Genomic DNA, 19,807 nt, shown 5'->3' with positions numbered 1-19,807 from the left:
ACAATATATAAATGATAATATAAATAATAATATAATAAATATTTATAGTAATACAAACATTATATTTATACATAATAAAAATACATATTTTACTACTAATAACATTAATTAATGAATAATTGGAAAAAATATTATTAATTATATAAAGTAATTGTTTAAAATAATAACAAATCAAATTGAAAAAGTATTATTAATAAAAGTATAAATTCTCATTAATAATAAAAATTCAATTACAAACTCAAAATATGTTTGCTAATTATAATAATGATGATATTAACAATAGTTAATAAAATGATTAAACATTTTTAACAAATTAAATATTAATAATATCATGGTATAAAATTATAGTGATGGTTTAGCAGGTAATAGGTATTTTGTATTATGTGACCCAAGCATAATACTGAAAAAAATATGAAATGAGTACATTGTCACAGCAATAGCATCACTATTTGACCTGTCTGTCTTGTTAACATTGCACTGGAAGACACAATGAACAAGAACTTTATTTTCTGCGGTTGATTAGTTGTGTCTGTAAGAATGTGTGTTCTCAGAACAGCCATAGCTGATTCTTCAACATCTGTGTGAGTTGGTGGGGCTTTCCCAAGAAATGATCATCTCAGAACTCATGTTGTCTTCGGTGTCGCCCGTGAGAACTGAGCACACCCGTTTAATCTAATCTGAGCCCTCAACATAAACCTTCTAATTCATCAAATGCTTGTTAAATCCATTGCCGTCCTGTTCGGGAAACAGAAACTACTCAAAGATTCCCATTCCATTACTGTACAAAACTCTTCCATCCTGTTTATACATGACCATATGTGTATATGCAATCATGTCTCACACTATCAAGCACATAGACGACAACTCCAAAAGTCAGCTGGTGGTCTGCTTCAGATAACACACACGACCAGCCACAAAAACACTAGTCTGTAACCGTTTTCACTGACTCACCAGCTCAATCAGGAATTTATGGGGCTAGTTCAGCAAAAAATATAAACATTTTGTTTATGAATGAATACAATTTTAAAAATTTTAGAGGCTACAGTGGTCTGCACGATCCCAGACACTGAAAAAGAGAAAAGGAGTGCATATTTCACTCCATACATTGCCACATTTGTGTTACATGGCATCAGTTGTGAGCCGTTTCCATTTTTGTTACATTAATGCCAAGCAAGAGAGGTGGAAGTTGAGACATTTTTCTTCAGTTGGATATGAAATGCAATTTCCAAATGTTTATATTACCTACAAAGGTACTGGAATGTGAGCAGATTACATTCACTGTAAAAAATGACCGTGAATTTAACAGTAAAAGACTGTAAAAATGCTACAGTAAAAACCTGTTAAATGGTTAACGGTAAATTCCCCTACTATATACGGTGAAAAACTATATTGGACATTACATGTAATGTAATTTTACGGTAGTATGTCGTTTTTGGAAGTGAAAAATATAATTATTTTTCATATAATTTACAGTTTCTCATCACCACCTGCATTTGGTGGTTATCAGTGTATTACAAAGGTACAAAACAGATTTCAGTACTTCAATAGGTTGGTATATTAACATTATATTGGTTAATGAAATTACGGTATTTAACTGTAAATTTAAGTTAAAACCGTAAAACCTAAAATGTTGTTACCGTATTTTTTACTGTAAAATTCCGGCAACCACAGCTGCCAGTTTTTACCGTAAATTTTACTGAATTTTTTTTACAGTGTTGTTAAAAGGTGTGGCATGGGTACATACAGAATGAGCGCGTGTATGTGCGAGAGAAGAAAGAGGAACATTGTTTTTCATAACATCTAGTCATTGACTTCAGTGGTGGTACACCCTGCTGACATATCCAATACGCTCTCATCCCCGATGAACTCACCCTTTTTTTCACTCAATTTCTGCAATGCTTTATTCGTTTACACAAGAAAAACAAAAGGAGAGAAGTGTAGGAAGTGCAGAAAAAGGAGGGATTTGCACATCAAACATGCAGCCAAAAGTACAATCGCTCTGTTGGAGGAACTTAAAGCGAGGTGGACCCAGGTGGACCCAAGCCAGAGCGGAAAGCCCCACTTTGTAAAAACACACCGCCACAAGTAGTTCAATCCACAAGAATGAAGGGATACAAATTGTGAGGACTGTCAGAGAGGTCATATCATGATAACAGAAGTCGAAAAGGTTCAAAACGTTCTTCAGTATAGTCTTCTATAACATCTTAGGTTTGACAAAGATGCTCCTTCTTAGCTATGTACAAAACTACAATTAAAAAAAAAAATCCAGGTCGGGTTTAGTCATGTCTACCATACACGTTTCCTACTCTTAGTCACATATGGACGCCAAATACAGTCCTGACAGATATTCAATTAATAAACATAAACAATACGGCTTTGCTCACAGCAATCATTTTGAAGCCTGTCATGTAATTGTCTTGAAATTTACTGTTTTTTTCCCCAACCTGCTAAAATAACCAGCTTAATCCAACCTACGCTGGTTTTAGTTTGGATTTAGCTTTAAACACATCTGACAGCCTGGCTTGACCAGGTTTTGAAGACCAGCAAACCAGCGTAGACTAATTTAAAGTGTTTCTGCGTTGAAAAGCGGTGCTTTGCCGAGTAGTGCTATCAATATGCTAAAACCATTCACAGATAAACTCTTATTGTAAGATAAAGTAATACCAAATACCAAAAAAATAATTAAAAAAGTTTTTTTTAATTATTTAAAAAATGTATTAATTTAATTAATGTCTAATATAATAAGAATAATAAATTTAAACTATAAAAATATTATTATAATTATTAATTTAAAAATAATTAAACAATTTTTACTACTTATAATATGTTTGGAATACAATTATTATTAGTATTAAATATTTAATGCTAATAACTGTTTTATTAAGAATGATTATAATTAGCAAAATATTTTAATTATTTTATTTTATAATTAATTATATTATTACTTTGACTGTTAGTGCTGTCAGTATGCTAAAACCTTTGTCTTTAAATTTAAAAAAAAATTTCAGTAGATATAAACTAGTCAACCTCACTCATTGTTGCAAGCCTTTATTATTGCTCATGCTGAAAGTAATCTTCAGTGCATAACTTTCCTAGCAAGTGAATTGAAATGCACTCAGAACTGCTTAGCAACTGCAGTAGCAACACCTGCTAACCAACTTTAGAAATTTGCACTTGCATTTTCTTCTGAAACTGTAATGAATTACTTTTAATTCAATTATACATAAAATCTGCATGAAAATAATATTTGAGAACTGTAAAATATGACCTTAAAACCAAAGAGCAAGTCTGAATTTTTGAAAAATGACACGACTTGGAAGTGCATTAGGAACATCTCTGTAAACTATTACAGTGGAAAGAAAGAAGGATACTGAAAGAGAGAGAGAAACAAGAACAGACAGAGAGTGAGGAGTAATTACACTTACACTGTTCATGGGCTGCTTTACTGACTGGCCTCTCACACACTTAAACCCATATGGCACACACAAACAGGATGTACAGCCCCCTTAAGCTCTGGGATCTATTAAAACTCGACTCACATGCTGCCAGAGCAAAAAATCAATAAATAAAACACAAGAAGCCTTTATTGAACCTTTTGTTGGCATTCCCACTGTCTGCTTTGAAGACTCTATTGCAATTTCAAATGGCCACTGGTTTGCCGCCGAGATGCATGGTAGTCATTTGGATTTGTTTACATGCAAAAAGCAGAGCTGAAGACATTCAACGCTCTAACCACGCAATGCATTTCCTCTGTTAATCACATAATTCATGAGATCTTAAAGCAGTCATGCTGTTCTGCATTTGAGGACAGTCACTTTTGTCTGTGAATTGTATTTTGGGTGTCTCAAAACATGACAAAAACCACCTAAATGAAGCAGAAGATTTTCGCCCGTCATAATGGTAGGGTGCTGTGGGTGGTTGTCAAGCTGTTGCTATGCAGTTGCTAGGGTGTTTAGGTAAGGTGGGTACTTACAGGCCTTAAAAAAATTCTAAGTTTGAAGAAAAAGAATGAAACATTTTAATGTTTTTTTTTTTTTTTTTTAAGAAAAACACATACAAATACATACATTTTAACCCTTTCCCTGCCAGTGTTTTTTTTTTCCACTCACCTCCAGCATATTTAATAATTTTCACAAAAATGTCATGGCCCCCAGAATATTTTGTTGTATGAATATCTGAACATGCAATATTTCAAAAGAAAGAACAGAGCCTCTGATTGAAAAAAAAAAAAAAAACGCTAAATTTCAAACGAAAAGCTGAGAAAATTGTATTTTTGTCTAAGACTACCTTCGGATTGGTTTCAGAACGATGATCAAAAAATAGATGGAGTAGATCGTTTCCATCAGCACCTCCAAAGCTTGCACAGTTCTATATCACTTCCTGGCTTGACATGTCATTCTGTAACATTTGGTTTTCGACCTTTATTTTTATAGCACTTTATACAATACAGATTGTGTCAAAGCAGCTTTACAGTGTCAAACAGGAAAATAGTTTGCCAATAATGTAGGAGGATATGCATCTGCAGCATCACATATACATCTGCTTACATATGGGATCATTTGTTTCTGTTTCTTCTTCACCTGTGTTTTGATCCAGACATTCAAAGCTCTTTCAGAAGATGTGTAATAACGTCCCTACTGTATAACAGAGAAAACACAGAAAGACGGAAAATTCTGTTAATGCTGGGGAAAGAGTTAAGAAGAAAAAAACTTAACCCTAATTATGAGCCATCATACTAGTGATGCATGCAAGCAAGCACCATTAAATATTGTACAATACATAAAAAAGCATTGATAGGCCTAATCATTCGGCTACATGTGCATTAAAAAAATTGTCTAAACAATGGTTTATACTAGTATATAAAACACATAATGTACAATATAATGTTTATATTTCCTGTTAAATCTGCCATAAGACACAAATGCCTGTGCATGTACTGAGTGACCTTCAAATGTTTGCGCAATTAAATCATGTTATTCAGGTAGCATGATAGTCCAGCAATGTAGTTTTACAAACTTTAACTTCCTCAGCCAGATTCTCTTCAAACTGTTGTTCTACAATGCCAGTAGTTGACCTGAAAGAGAAAACTAACCATAGAACAAGACAACACATGCTCATTTTCTCTATAGCACCCCTTGTGGAAAAGCATTATGAATCATTTTCTGACAGAATACTTGCACAGAGTATTATGGACTTAAGCCTTACATGCAAAAACAAAGATTCAAATGTAACTGAAAATCAGAAGATTTTTCATTCAAAAAAGGGCCAAAAATATATGTTTGATCTAGAATGAAAATCCATAATTTTAGAAAACTATCAGTAAAGGATGTGGCTATGCAACATTAAACCCTTTTTGACCCGATGACAGTTCACAGAATAAACCATCCTGCCACAAACCCTTCCACCTAAATCTGGTGTACATCTGCTGTATAATCCAAAACCTCATAGATGGTTTGGATTGGACAGCTGCTTTTCCATTCTCTTGCCTACATCATGCCATCCAAGAAAACTTTCAAGCCAAGGTTCAGTCTTCACCAGAAACCAGCCAAGGAGGTGAAGGAGTTCAAAGTGGTTTAGGTAGAATGGAGACAATGCCTCATAGAGAAATACTGGATGAAATGTTAGCCCACATCCTCTGGCGACAAGCTACATTCTCATTGGCTCATAGCTTTTCATTTCACTATTTTTTGAGTTGTTATAGTAACACAAAGCACTGTCTTCACATTACTGGACAAAATAATCCATAGACTGTACTGAAATGAAATAAAATAAAACAAAACGTTCAGTTTCTAAGCTACTATTCAGAGAAGATTTAAACGTCTATAGTGACTTTAAACTCTCAAGACACTAACCAATTTCGTGGCTGTCGCAACCTGCCAGATGGGCTCAGATACCAAATCCATGCTTTACTTCTGGTAGGTAACCAACTTCACAAAGCACATGGAAAAACGTCTGTATATTCTCAACTCTTGGATGCTCTTTTCAAGTAACACTAAACGTCACATAAGTACACCCATAAGAAATCTATTAGGCTTATTGCCAATACATGAAAACCCCTTGTGTGCATGAAAGCTAATCTTAAAAACTTGCTAACAAGCTATCTAGAGGGATGTTTGCATGTAGCCAACCTCGGTGAACTACAGTATTGCTATCACCAACTCTGGGCTTTTATTTTACTAGATTCACTTGGATGAGAAAAACAGCCCCATAAATAACGCTAATCATGAGATAGCCAATCATTCAGTATTACTATCATGAGAATACAGGAACATCTTTTGGCATAGTGGAAATATGGGATAGAAATCAGGAACTGATTACTGAGAGACAAGGTCATGAATCATCATAGGACTGAAAGAAGGAAAAAGGGGAAGATGCAACATCTGGCGAAAACATTCCACTCAACCACCAAACATCAGGAGTCTTTAATATAAAGATCATCTCCATTAGCCACGAACATGCAAAGCTTTGCCACATTTTGGGTTTAAGGAGGAATTATGAGCAGGTTTGTTGTAATAGTGAAACATGTGGTTTTAGGTTACCAAATTAACACAGGTTTACAACCTACTAACATTCTTACGCCCTCTCAACTGCCTTCAACTAATGACTGTTAACATTTATGCTTGTGCATGTTTAAGAGAAAGAGAAGAGAAAGAAAAAATGGAAAAACAGAAAGAAGAGACAGGAAAACTGCACAACGCAACCTTGTTAAGATTTATAGGCATTTGTACAGGTGTACAACTGTTACTCCTTTGCTCAAGAAGCTTTCCTTAACCATGTCTGTTTTGAACAACTACCGTCCAATTTCTGTGGTCCCTTTTATCTCTAAGTCACTGGAAAAGATTGTGTTGTGTCAACTACAATCTTTTCTAAGTACTAACCCCATCTCAGAAATCTTTCAGTCTGGTTTCAAGCCTTTCCATAGCACTGAGTCAGCTCTGTTAACGATATCTCAGTTGCTATTGATTCAGGTGACTCCGTGATTTTAATTCTCTTAGACCTAACTGCTGCCTTTGACACTATAGATCATCAGTTGCTCCTGTCTAGATTAGAATCTTGTGTGGGGCTAAAAGGCCCAGTCTTGAATTGGTTTAAATCTTATTTAACAGATCAATATTTTTCAGTCAAAATTGGCAACCTCTGCTGCCCATCTCAATTTTGGACTTCCCCAGGGATCTATCTTAGCACCTCTGCTTTTCTCCCTCTACATGCTTTCCTTAGGTTAGATTCTGAGAAGGTATGGTGTATCTTTCCATTTCTATGCCGATGATACCCAGATCTATCTGCCTATTAAAAGAAACGATCCTTTAGCTATTGATTCCCTATTTACATAATCTTGATTAGGTAAAGCATTGGTTGGCCAGTAACTTTTTAACCTTAAATGATTCAAAAGACTGAGGTCATTGTCTTTGGCCCATCTGACAATTTCAAATTTAACAACTCAACCTTGGATAGCCTGGCAGTTTTTGAATCAAAGTGTGTTAGGAACCTTGGTGTTTTCTTAGACAGTCGGCTCACTCTAGAGAAACACGTCTCCTCGGTTGTTGCCTCTAGCTTTTTTCAGCTCTGCTTACTTTCTAAAATCAAACATTGTCTGCCTGAAAAACCTCTTGAGACAGCTGTTTATGCGTTTATTACCTCTCGTTTGGACTATTGCAACTCTTTGTATTGTTGCATCTCAAAGTCCCAAGTAGCTCGTTTACAATTGGTCCAAAACGCAGAAGCCAAATTTTTTAAAAAAGGCCGCAAATATGATCCTGCCACCCCCTTTCTGCGAGCTCTTCATTGGCTTCCTGTTAATTTTAGGATACATTTCTAAATTCTTTTATTTGTTTATAAATGTTTACACAATCTCGCCCCGCGTTACCTATCAGAATTGCTGCATCCTTACAATCCTACCAGAGATTTAAGATCTGGTAATCAAAACCTACTTATGGTTCCCTCCACAAGGCTGAAACACAGAGGAGACAGAGCTTTCTCGGTGATGGGCCCTAGATTGTGGAACAGCCTGCCAGCACCCCTTAGAGCTGCTCCATCTTTATCGGTTTTGAAATCTCTTTTGAAAACTCACTTGTTTTCTGTAGCCTTTGCAAATTGATGTTGTGTGAATGTATTTTTATCTTTGATCATTATGTTGTACAGCACTTTGGTCAGTCTTGTGATTGTTGAAGAACTAGAACTAGAACTACAGGTAACAAAATCTTTTTTTTTTTATACTGATAAAAATAATTTAAATAAATAATTAATTTTTATATTAATATTTTTAATATATTGTTATATTAAAATTATATTTACACACAGAAAATCATTTAAATAATTACAGAAAATTATATACAAATATTTAAGATTATAATATTAATACTTAATACTGTATTATATTTTATAAATATTCTAAATATTTAAATGCATATTCATAGTAATATATTTCAATAATATAATTTAAAATCAATATACAAGTAAAATGAAATACATTTAATTTCCAGATTATATATATTCAAAGAACTTAAATAGAGAATTTGTGATCATTTGTGTGTATCAAAAGACTAAGAGTAATGACTAACACTAAATTATGCCTGCTCAGACCCACCTCAACCATAATGCCAAATTTACACTGTAAAGGTGGAACAGAAGCACTTCTGAAGTGGCATTTAGGTGTCTTTACACAGACTGTTTAATGCTGCTTAGAGGGGCATAAATGCATTTTTCACAGCAAGTACAACTGCATACTTTTATACAAGGGGCTGAGGTGAGTCTGAGCAGGTATTATTTTATCTAGCTTTTGTGCAACATTTCGCCTTTACGCTACATATGAACAGGCACAGAGCAGCCTTAACTCTGTGTAAAGACACCTTAACGATATTTTACAATAAAAATGAATGAGTACATTCTACATACAAATACCTAAGAATACTAATGTGATCATGCTGAATTGTGAGTGAAAGCACGTGAGTATGTGCAGGGACCCCTGGGGTCGCAGTGTGATACAGTGGAAAAAAGCATTCTTAACAATTACGTCTGACCCCTCTGTGATTTATACAGCCTTTCTAAAGCATGCACACTCACTCACTCATATATCACATACAACACCATACATCACTGAAGAGCAGATGGGGCCAAACGTCCCTCAGAAAACATAAACAAAGCCACGTGAGCAGACAACCCTGATTTCTTTCACAAGCACATGTGTTTACTGTCTTTATCCACTTCATGCTTATTTTACAGATGTAGCTAAGTTAGCGTACTGGTAAAAAAAAAAAAAAGACACTAGATAGAAATTACTGAGGACATATTGTTTACAAGGTGAAAAAAAGATACGATGAAAACATGTTGTTTACAGTATGGATTACAATGTTTTGTCCACTCAAATGCTGTCTAGATTGAGAAAGTCTGGAAATTGCACCTGCCTGCATGTCAAGCAATCTAGCTTTGCCAAGTTTGTGCCATAGAACACAAGACATTAGCACTACAGCTGATTAGTGATACTATACCTGACCAGCAGATGATAGAACAGAGTGAAAAGAAGTACGGTTAAAGAGAAGTTAAAACACCTAACAAAATTGAACAAAGTCGATAGAAATCTTCTTACCTCCTCTCACCATGAATCCTCATCAAAGTGCAAAGAAATTTTTGTTGTTTTCACCTTTGTCTTCTGTTGCCCTGCATCCCAATGTTCATACTATCCATCCTAAATAGTATGTGAGATTAAAATAAGTGCGTCCCAAAGCATAGTATGTTGAAAAGAGTATACCAGAAGTCCTCGGATGGTCTACTATTTCAGGTAGACCTTTGAAGTGTGGATCCGTGCACACTCTAATGGCTAATATTACCCACAATCCATTGCACTTTGGCGAAGGATTCGGTTCAGAACTACAAACATAAATAAAAAGAGTTAAAAAACTACAGACATGGCGGATGTGTGCGACTGACGGTTAAGTAGAAAGGTTTAGATAAAGGGGTTTGAAAAAACCCAAAAGAGTACATACTTTAAGGGCATAGTATAAGTAGGCACACTGGGACGCAGCATTGGTTTTTATTGCCATGCATTTTCTATCTTCTTCTTTTAGCTATTTCTTGAAAGCAAGGACACAGTTGTTGTTGCCATCTAGTGGACTCAAAAATTTATGCATCTCAATGCACATGTGCGCTGCGAGTGTGGCATGCAGATGGGCACGGTGAGTGCGTCGCCTGTCTGGGCATCGCCCACACAGAGACTGCGCTCACAGGGACGGAATGCTCTCACTGCGAAAATATGAGTCTCACCTTTCTCCGCTCGTGGATCGCCTTCTTTAATGAAGGCAGTCCTCCCTGCTCTGCTCTCCCATTTCCTCTCTCCCCAAGGAGGAAGAAACAGCAGAGCAGCAGATCTTAAACACAGAGCTCAAGCGAACTCACACCGGCGCAGCTCCTGCATGCCTCACTCTCCCCCCAATGCCTCGGTTCACCTGTGTGCTTCACATGTGAGGATCAGCACCCCTCGTTGGCTGTGAGCGGCTTGATTTCCTTCAGCGGATCTGAGGAGGAGGCTGTCACTGATGACTCCATGACATTGACGGCTTCAGATGCTGAAGAGTGGGTGTGTTCCGGCAAAGAGCCTGAAACCCTGCCTCAGATGCAGACAACACGGCCCAGCATGGACAGCGAGCTGATCCGTGTTCTAACCAAGGCTGTGGAGGATCTCGGCCTGGCTTGGTCGGCTCCGGAAGAGCCGCCCGTGTCCTCCCTGACGAGTGGTACCTGAAGGTCAACGCAACAGGAGAGACCGTTTGAAAGGGAACTGGATTTTAGTAGTATGTTTGCATCATATGACAATTATATTGCTATGTTCCCTTCTTGTGGGAAGTCTGTGCTTAAAAAAACAAAAATAAATATTTTCTGATTTTTCTTTTGATAGTCTGTCAAATTCATCTTTCTCCCAAAGCGATCCTTTCTCTGTACTTCTCGCTCTCCACTCACATGTTGCTCTCTTTTTTATTACTGCAATGAAAACATGTTTCTTTCATCTAATATGGCCAAACTCGGAGCATGTGTAATGTGTGTGTAATCATGATAACATACAAGATTGATGTGCATAACTCCCCTGTAAATCTCTGCACAAGATCCCTGAAACGCAAACTTATTTAGGATGTTTGATAATTCATGACCCGCACATACCTCATGAGTCTTATTAACAGTTAGAGGTAAGAATAGTGGAGGATAAAATCTTGTATGACCAGGCCAGAAACAGACTAACAAAGGTTAGACTAAAAAAGACTAAAAAAGCTACTCCCGAAAAGCTGAAAAACCAGTTTTCAACGACCCAGAGTCATAACCAAGTACAAGACACCACCCCCGCAGTCTGTGGAGAATCAACAACTGGCTGACGATCTGAATGTATTTTACTACCGGTTTGAAAAGCCCTGTCTCACACCCCACACCCACTCTGATCTGCATTTCACACATACACCTACTGCCCATGCAACTCCCCTCCCTCCCTCTCCTACCATTCAACCTGCACTTAAGGTCTGTGTACAGGACGTGAACCGGGCCCAGATGGTGTTTCACCTGCCTGTTTAAAAGTCTGAGCTGACCAACTGGCCCCCATCTTTACACAGGTCTTCAACAGATCATTATAGAGCTGTGTGTAGTCCCCTCCTGCTTCAAATGCTCCACTATCATTCTGGTCCTCAAAAAACCCAAAATCACTTGACTTAACAACTACAGACCTGTCATTCTCACGTCTGTTTAAGTAGTTTGAGAGACTGGTGTTGGCCTATCTGAAAGACATCACTGGACCCTTGCTGGATCCTCTTCAGTTTGTGTACAGAGTAAGCAGGTCTGTGGATGATGCAATCAACTTACACAAGAATCTTGTTTGTAGACTTCAGTTCGGCCTTCAATACCATCATGCCTGACCTTCTCTCAGACAAACTGACCCAGCTCACCGTGCCCACCCCAATCTGTCAGTGGATCACCAGCTTCCTCACAGACAGGCAGCAGCTAGTGAGGCTGGGTAAACTCACATCCAGGACTCTCACGATCAGCACTGGCATCTCTCAGGGAAATTAAATTTGCTGAAATTTGCTGATGACACTACCATCAGAGGTTGTACTTCCTTCGCCAACTGAGAAAATTCAACCTGCCACAGGAGCTGCTGAAACAGTTCTACTTGGCCGTCATTGAGTCCGTCCTGTGTTCATCCATAACTGTCTGGTTTGGTTCAGCTACCAAATCAGACATAAACAGACTACAACAGACAGTCAGGACTACTGAAAAGATTGCTGGTTCCCCCCTGCCCAACTTCCGAGATCTTTACACCTCCAGAGTGAGGAAAAGGGCTAAGAAAATCATTTTGGACCCCACACAACCAGCCCACTCTCTCTTTCAACTGTTACCCTCTGGTCGGCGCTAAAAGAGCACCGACAACCAGAACAGCCAAGCACAAGAACAGTTTTTTTTCCTACAGGATATATTCAGCCTGGACATTTAAACCTTTCATAACAACACATTTCTATGCAGCTGCTAGGCTATTGTGAATGGTTACTAAGGTGTTGCTATACAGTTGATAAAGTGCTATAAGTGGTTTTAGCACATCTCTATGTGGTTCCTACGATGTTGTGGGTGGTTGCTAAGGCATTGCTATGCAGTTTGTAAGGTGTTCTGAGTGTATAGACCTTATGCATCAGAGAAACAAGTGCGCAGCCATCTTTAGAATGTTGTCTTTGAACTTCTGTTTTTTTGGTAGCTCTAAAGCATCGCTGTTAAAGAGTAATTAGCTGGTGAACTGGATTTACTTATTGCAGAGTTAACGAAATTTATTGTGTGCATTGTAAGCGAATGTCATAACAAATATCAGTAGACCAGGAAGATTTTAAAGGGGTGCTATTATGCTTTTTCACTTTTTCAACTTTAGTTAGTCTGTAATGTTGCTGTTTGAGCATAAAAAAGATCTGCAAAGTTACAAAGCTCAAAGTCCACTTCAAAAGGAGATATTTTATTTAACAGAAATCACTTTTCAAAAACTACAACGAACAACTCGTTTGGACTACAACGCATATTTTCCGGGATTTGTGATATCACAAATACCGACGAATGGGACGAGACCTGGTTGAGCTGCACTAGAGAAGGCAACGAGTGTTATCACTATGTCAGAGACACGCTAGCTTTCCCAAAGCAGACGAACTTAGAGTGGTTACAATCATCCGGGTTTAAATCGAGCTCAAATTGATTTGATTTTGACGCAATATTTACACTGAAGCTCGCAGCAGGCGGCTATGGTAAGGGGCATGACATTTCCCGACCAGGCGCCGAGTGGTGCCAATCACAACACACACTGGCCCAGCTAACCAATCACAACACACACTGACCCATCTAACCATTCACAGCACACACTGGCCCAGCTAACCAATCACAACACATTTCGTCTTTCAGAAGGCGGGCCTTCATTTGATACAGGAACTATTCGAGCCGTTCATGCCAGACTGGGGAGAGAGGTGTTGTAATAATGTAAAATGTGTTAAACATAATGTGTTTTTCAAACAACCTAGTATGAGAGCCTGTTCTAGTACACCCCCAAAACAAAATCAAGACTTTGTAAAAGAGCATAATAGGACCCCATCAAAATGAGAGGTTCATTTATAAATTCGTATGACCGTACCTTCAATTTGTGGAAATACAAACACAAGACAGAAGACAATGAACGCAGTGCTGAAAATGGTTGGAGCTGCATAAGGTGTATAGACTGTTGTTAGTGGTTGGTAAGGCATTGCTATGTAGTTGCTAAGGTGTTCTAAGTGTTTTTTAGCATGTTTGTATGCAGCTGCTAGGTTGTTGTGAGTAGTTGCTACAGTGTAGTTGTTGGTTGCTAAGGTATTATGAGTGGTTCTGAGTGGTTTTTTTTAGTATGCAGTTGCTAGGCTGTTCTTAATGGTTGCTAGGGTATTGTGGGTAGCAACCAATGCATTGCTATGCGGTTGCTAAAGCATTCTGATTTTTAATACATTTCCATGCAGCTGATTAGCTCTTTTGGGTGGTTGCTAGGTGGTTATTTACCAGACCCATATGACATTCTCTATGCTATTCTAAAGTATGGCTCAATGGAATGCAAATCGACAATATTTTTCCACCTGTTTTATCATCTAAGGCTGATGATACACTGTGCAACTTTTTGAGCAATGTTGCTGGGCAACTTTGGCCAATGTTGCCATCAACAGGCAACCAGGTGAGACACAAGGCCCACAACCGATCTAAAGTATCCAGATGGAAATTTGTTACCCATTCTCAATGGGAAAGTGCCCAAGCAACATTGTTAAAAAAAAGTTGCCCGGCAAAATTCCTCAAAAAGTCGCCCCGTGTATCATTAGCCTAACAGGCAAAAACCATTAGGCAGTTCACTGTATTAACATCTCTTCTCAAACATCAGGACAATTTGAAGTCATACTTTTGTTTGTAGTATTTACATTATTGTAATTTTTATATTTAAGGGTCCCAAACCCCAATTATGAACAATAGTTATAGTGATCTTTGTCTTAGGCTGATAATACACAGGGCAACTTTTTGAGCAATGTTGGCGGGCAACTTTTGCTAATGGCAACCAGGTGAGACACAGGGTCCACGACCGATCTAAAGTATCCAAATTTGTTACCCATTCTCAATGGGAAAGTGCCCAAGCAACACTGCTCAAAAAAAGTTGCCTGGCAAAATTGCTCAAAAAGTTGCCCCGTGTATCATCAGCCTAAGACAAAGATCACTATAACTATTACTTGGGGCACCACATAAAATTCCCGTTACACATCACCCCTGCTTTGTGGTTTGTGTTGGTATTGGGAAATAATATCTTAAACAGCAGAATAAAGGTGATGATTTTTCACAAGAAATCTTCATCTCAACATTATTTAATTCATGTTCTGAGTGCTGTCATCCGTGGCTTTGCTCCAGTATGGATTGATGGGGTGATGTGTTTGTTTGTGTGTGTGTGTGTGTGTGTGTGTGTGTGTTGAAGCCAGAGCCAATGGTGAAAATCTTTGTGCGTGGACACCCCGCCCCATTTTGGAGATTCTGCCCACTTTTGGAGTTCACGCCCCATTTTGGAGATCTCACACCCTGCGTTCCATTTTGAAGGGCTCATCCCAATGGCCTAATCCCTTCAAAGGGTTTACCCTCCGGAGTGAGAGCTTCGAAGGGATGAAGGGTGTAGGGGTCAAAAAAACTTTTTTTTTGGAACGCACTTCTGCGTCATCTTAACGAGATGATCAAGGGGGTGACTTCGTCATACATTTTGTACACTGTTGATTGAGTCGGATCAAGTATAAAATATTCTTTAGAGAAATGACAAGGCAAATGCACTTTTTTTTCAGTGTAGGCAATGCACAATATTTGCATGAAATGTAGCTAAAGAATCAGACAGGAACACAAACTGGTGTCACATATTTCAGTGGAAGCTCTTTATCCATTGCCTTTTTGGGGATATTTGCAGTGCTTGATGTGGGCAAGTACGCACCGGTACGCAGTACCATCACTTCAATGTTTTAGTCTTTAGCGTACTAGCACTTTTTCGTGCGGGGATGAAGGGTGTAAGGGTCAAAAAAACTCTTTTTGGAACGCACTTGTGCGTCTTAACGAGATGATCAAGGAGGCACCTTCGCCATACATTTTGTACGCTGTTGACCCCCAGTCTTTTACGTTAAACATAATGTATATTTGTATATGTAATATAGTAACGTAATGTAATATGTATTTGTAATGTATATTGTGTCTATGTATTTGAAACATTTGAATGGGCCGATAAAGGTAGCTGTAAAGTATTTTGTTGAAGTACAATGTCGTTTTGACCATAATAATGTACCAAATCTAACGCGTAAAAATATTACAGTAGTATAGAAAAATACTATACATTTATAGGCGAAGTCGAACTCTGTGACTCCAAACAACTTCCCTGTGCAAAGGATCATTGGGGCCCTAAGTGTCCATCAGTTGTACCCTTCAAAATCCTTCATTCTGAAGGGCCCTTTGAAGTGACCAGTTTTGAGCACTTCGGTTTGGAACGACCCTTCAATATGGTGGCCATGATTGTTTTCACTATATCCCGTTTGGAACGCACCACAGTAGTGAATGAATGAGTGTTTTGAACAAATCGAACGAGCGAATGATTCAATGACTCACTCGTAGAGTTTCGTTTCTAAATGAATCAGTGTTTTGGACGAATTGAAAGACTTCATTGTCATTCATATCGTTCAACTGTCATTTGTCGCCTCCTACTTGGCTATCGATGCTATCACTCGAATTTGAGTGATTTTATTATTTTATTTTATTAAACTTAAACGTATTGCATCAATCCTTCTTGTAATATATTAAAATACACAGTCACTGGTATCTGGATATCTTCGAGTCGATTAGGAAACCGCTCTAATGGATTCCGATTGATTCAAACAGTCACGAAGTCCATGAGTCTTTTTGAACGATTCAATGATTCATAGTTCGCGAACTGTTTGGCTTCTCTGGTCGCGCAGTAAACGTGTGACCTGCGAGGAGTACAACTGGATAGAACTGCGTGTTTTGCTATTATTTCGCGGTAAACGTCTTTTTAAAACTTATTACATTTAATTCAGACAGCAAACTCTGGTAAGATATGACTTATTTTGCCGTGTAAGTTAGATGTAGATTCAACAGGCCTGTAAAAAAGCGGTGCAGGAAACTGACAAAAAGGTCGCTATTGGGAGATATCGGAGCATATGGAGATCATTTAAATAAAGATAGAGATTAACTGGAAAATCTATATTTTTATTCAACCCTAGAAAAAAAAATGAATAGACTTGCATTGAATGAGGGACCCGAATTGAGGTAAACAGCGTCTACACGGAACTCACTATAATTGTGACTGCAACTTTTTTTAGAGACTAGCACCACTCATTTTCTTCTTCCTTGATTTACATTTTCCTTAACTCTAACGTTACTTGTCATAGGGATAGCAGCTGTCATAACACTGATTCCATGGTTCTTACAAACATGGTTCTCTGAAAGTCCTTGCCCATCTACCCCCCACAGATTTTCATCTACCCCACAGATCTTTCTCTTTCCCTTGTAGGAAAAGGAACACGAGTTACTGTCCTGTAGAGGCTGATAACCACCTCTGCGTTTCCAATCAAGACATCTCTCTCTGTCTCTTTCCTGTCCTCTGTCTCTCCTCTTCATCCTGTCTTCCTCTCACTTTCTCCGTTCTGTCTCTTGTGTGCCACTGTCAACAAAAAAAGTTTGCTTTAGCCAAACAGGTGCAAAAGCCATGAGTGAATATTACAGCCAACAGCAGTGAGGTAAAACAGCGTTTGGACACTTAAGTCACATTTAAAATCATCATCTGCACTCAATTTTTTTCTTTATTTGAAACAAATGCCAGATAATTTTGATATTTTGCAGTCTAAGGTAATCACAGTCTGCCCTTTTCACTGGAAGATCCTATTATGGCAATTTGATTAAATATTACAAGGTCCAAAAACTTCAAAAATTAAACATGTACAGATAAATTGTTCCCAGTAAGATCTACAACATGCATTAAGAAAATACATTGGTGAATTTTCACTTCGTGACAACCTTTAGTGTCTTTTTGGGGCCACTGTGTCTGAGGAATGTTCAAAAACTGTGTACAATAACAGAGGAGAGAGGAATTATGGGATGAGGAGAGATGGAACAGAGACATGGACATTTGTCATTGAGGAGAATAGGGTGGCTGTCACTACAGTTGTAGCCGCTCAGTTGATAAATGAGAGCCCGGGGGTTCGTGAAGAGGAGCTTCATGTTCAGCAGATGTGTGTGTGTAACACAAGTGCAAATGTGACAATGACAAAAATTTGTCCTGATCTTTTCTAGTTTGCTAGCATTTGCTAGAAGATGCTAGCATGTTCTGAGTGATTTTAATGCATTGTTTTGGTGTTGTGATTGGTTGCCATTGCATTGCTATGCAGTTGATAACATGTAGGCTATGACTCAAACTAAAAGCGAATTTCTAACTGTTTTTCTTGTGTTTGTGTGTTTTGTAGGTGGAGGTGAGATGTCAGTAAAGCTAAAGTTTGATTGTCCGGCTGACGGCGGCATGGTGCAGCGGAGCCGCTCCTTCACTGGAATAAACGCACTCGGTGGCCGGAGAAGGTAAGCAAGTATGGTTTGTGTTTGAGAGAAGATGATGTGTTTCCATGTGTGTCAGACTGCATTATTTGCACTTTTATTAAGATACATTTCCTCAAAGCAGGGGTCATGGAATCCCATGGAAAGCATGACTCTTAGTCGCTGGAATTTATGCCATGAGGACATCTCTGAGAGGTCTTGTTGCAAAATTGAGGACAAAACAAAACATTTGGGAGGAGTCCAGATTATTCCTGCAATAAAGCCGTTCATGGTGTTACTGTTACTGAAAAGTAAAACTAGAAACTAAAAAAATAGTTTTTCAGTAATTGAAATAAAGCTGAAATAAATTAAAATATAAATGTTAGAAAAGTAGTTTCTCTTAAAAAAACCAACTGTAAAGCTAAAACTGTAATTAAAATAAAGCTGAAATAAAACAATATAAATATTAGATTGAAAAAAAGAAAATCTAAAATAACAGTATTAAAATTGCTAGTACTAAAACAGAAATGTAGATAAATTTATATTCACAAAAAACTAATAAAACGGACAGAAACGCTATAATGAAAATATAAAAATAAAAACGAATTCAATATATTAATAAATATTATCATAAATAATATTAAAATGACACTGGCAACAACATAAAAACCCAGCTGGATAATTTCTACCTCTGGCATCTGACAACTTGTGATAATGTTCAAGTACTGTTTTATTGTTTAATGCATTCTGGGCATCTAAAGTCATTATCTTGCTTATTGCCTTGACATTTTCCATAATTTATAGTATCCAGAATATTCCCAGACTTAGTAAAGTGAAAAAAATGGGTCCAAATGAGATACTTACCTAAACAGCATTATAAAGGGGTCATATGATGTTGCTAAAAAGAACATTATTTTGTGTATTTGGTGTAATGAAATGTGTTTATGCGGCTTAAGGTTCAAAAAACACATTATTTTCCACATACTGTACATTATTATTTCTCCTCTATGCCCCGCCTTTCTGAAACGTGTGGATTTTTACAAAGCTCATCGGTCTGAAAAGCGAGGTGTGCGAGGTGCGTTGCATCGCGCCACGTAAACATAATCATGTCTGCATTTGTGATGGGAGAAATGACAAACAACAAGCGCTACTCTACACTGCTCAAAACTCGCATTTGATTCGTCAGCGGCAAATTCTTTATATATAAAAAACGTACTTACAGTCTGTGAGTCAGAACAGCCAGCATTGTAGTCTACTCTACCAGGATCAGGAAACAGTCCTCCATAAAATGTGCTGCACACATCTGAATATTTGGGTTGAACTGTTCTGGAACAGTGTTGTAAATACAATTTAACCATTGATTTCTAGTCGTGTCCTCTTTTGGAAGGCCAAACAAAGTAGTTTCGCTTTCACAATGAAACACAGCGTCACACACGGCGGGCTAGAGTGAGCTGCGGCTAGAGTGAGCGGAGGCGGGCGTGCTTGAGAACGGCGCGGCCGGCGGATTCGATGAAGGAGCAGCCGGCGGGCATGCAGCAACCAAATGTGACGACCCCGGGCTGGACATCCACAGTGAAAGCCGATCCGGCGATCCACAGCACGAAGTTGTAGTATTTCCTCAGCGACCAGCACAGATCAGCTCTAGGCATGACGAAGCAGATATCATCCTCTTTTGGAAGACCAAACAAAGTAGTTTAGCTTTCACAACGAAACACACAGCGTCTTCACAACATGGCGG

At 38.1% G+C, this 19,807-nt stretch overlaps 1 protein-coding gene across 3 annotated transcripts in view; it reads left to right on the top strand.

Moving 5' to 3' along the window:
• ripor3 (RIPOR family member 3) overlaps nucleotides 1-19,807 on the top strand; it is a 51,071-nt gene that overhangs the window by 6,267 nt on the left and 24,997 nt on the right. Inside the window, exons 1-2 of one of the 3 annotated variants that reach the window (XM_016512271.1) lie at nucleotides 16,426-16,543; nucleotides 18,006-18,114. In XM_016512271.1, coding sequence (XP_016367757.1) covers nucleotides 16,438-16,543; nucleotides 18,006-18,114 — 215 coding nt within the window. In that variant the 5' untranslated portion in view covers nucleotides 16,426-16,437. Of the gene's footprint in view, nucleotides 1-16,425; nucleotides 16,594-18,005; nucleotides 18,115-19,807 lie in introns of those variants that run through there. The other 2 variants (XM_016512273.1, XM_016512272.1) reach the window with 2 other exon arrangements.

The sequence above is a fragment of the Sinocyclocheilus rhinocerous genome, unplaced genomic scaffold (assembly GCF_001515625.1).
Source record: "Sinocyclocheilus rhinocerous isolate Xijiao unplaced genomic scaffold, SAMN03320098_v1.1 scaffold113, whole genome shotgun sequence".
Classification (NCBI taxonomy): domain Eukaryota; kingdom Metazoa; phylum Chordata; class Actinopteri; order Cypriniformes; family Cyprinidae; genus Sinocyclocheilus; species Sinocyclocheilus rhinocerous.
Note: the sequence above shows the minus strand (reverse complement) of the source record. Positions and strands in the feature narration are given on the sequence as shown.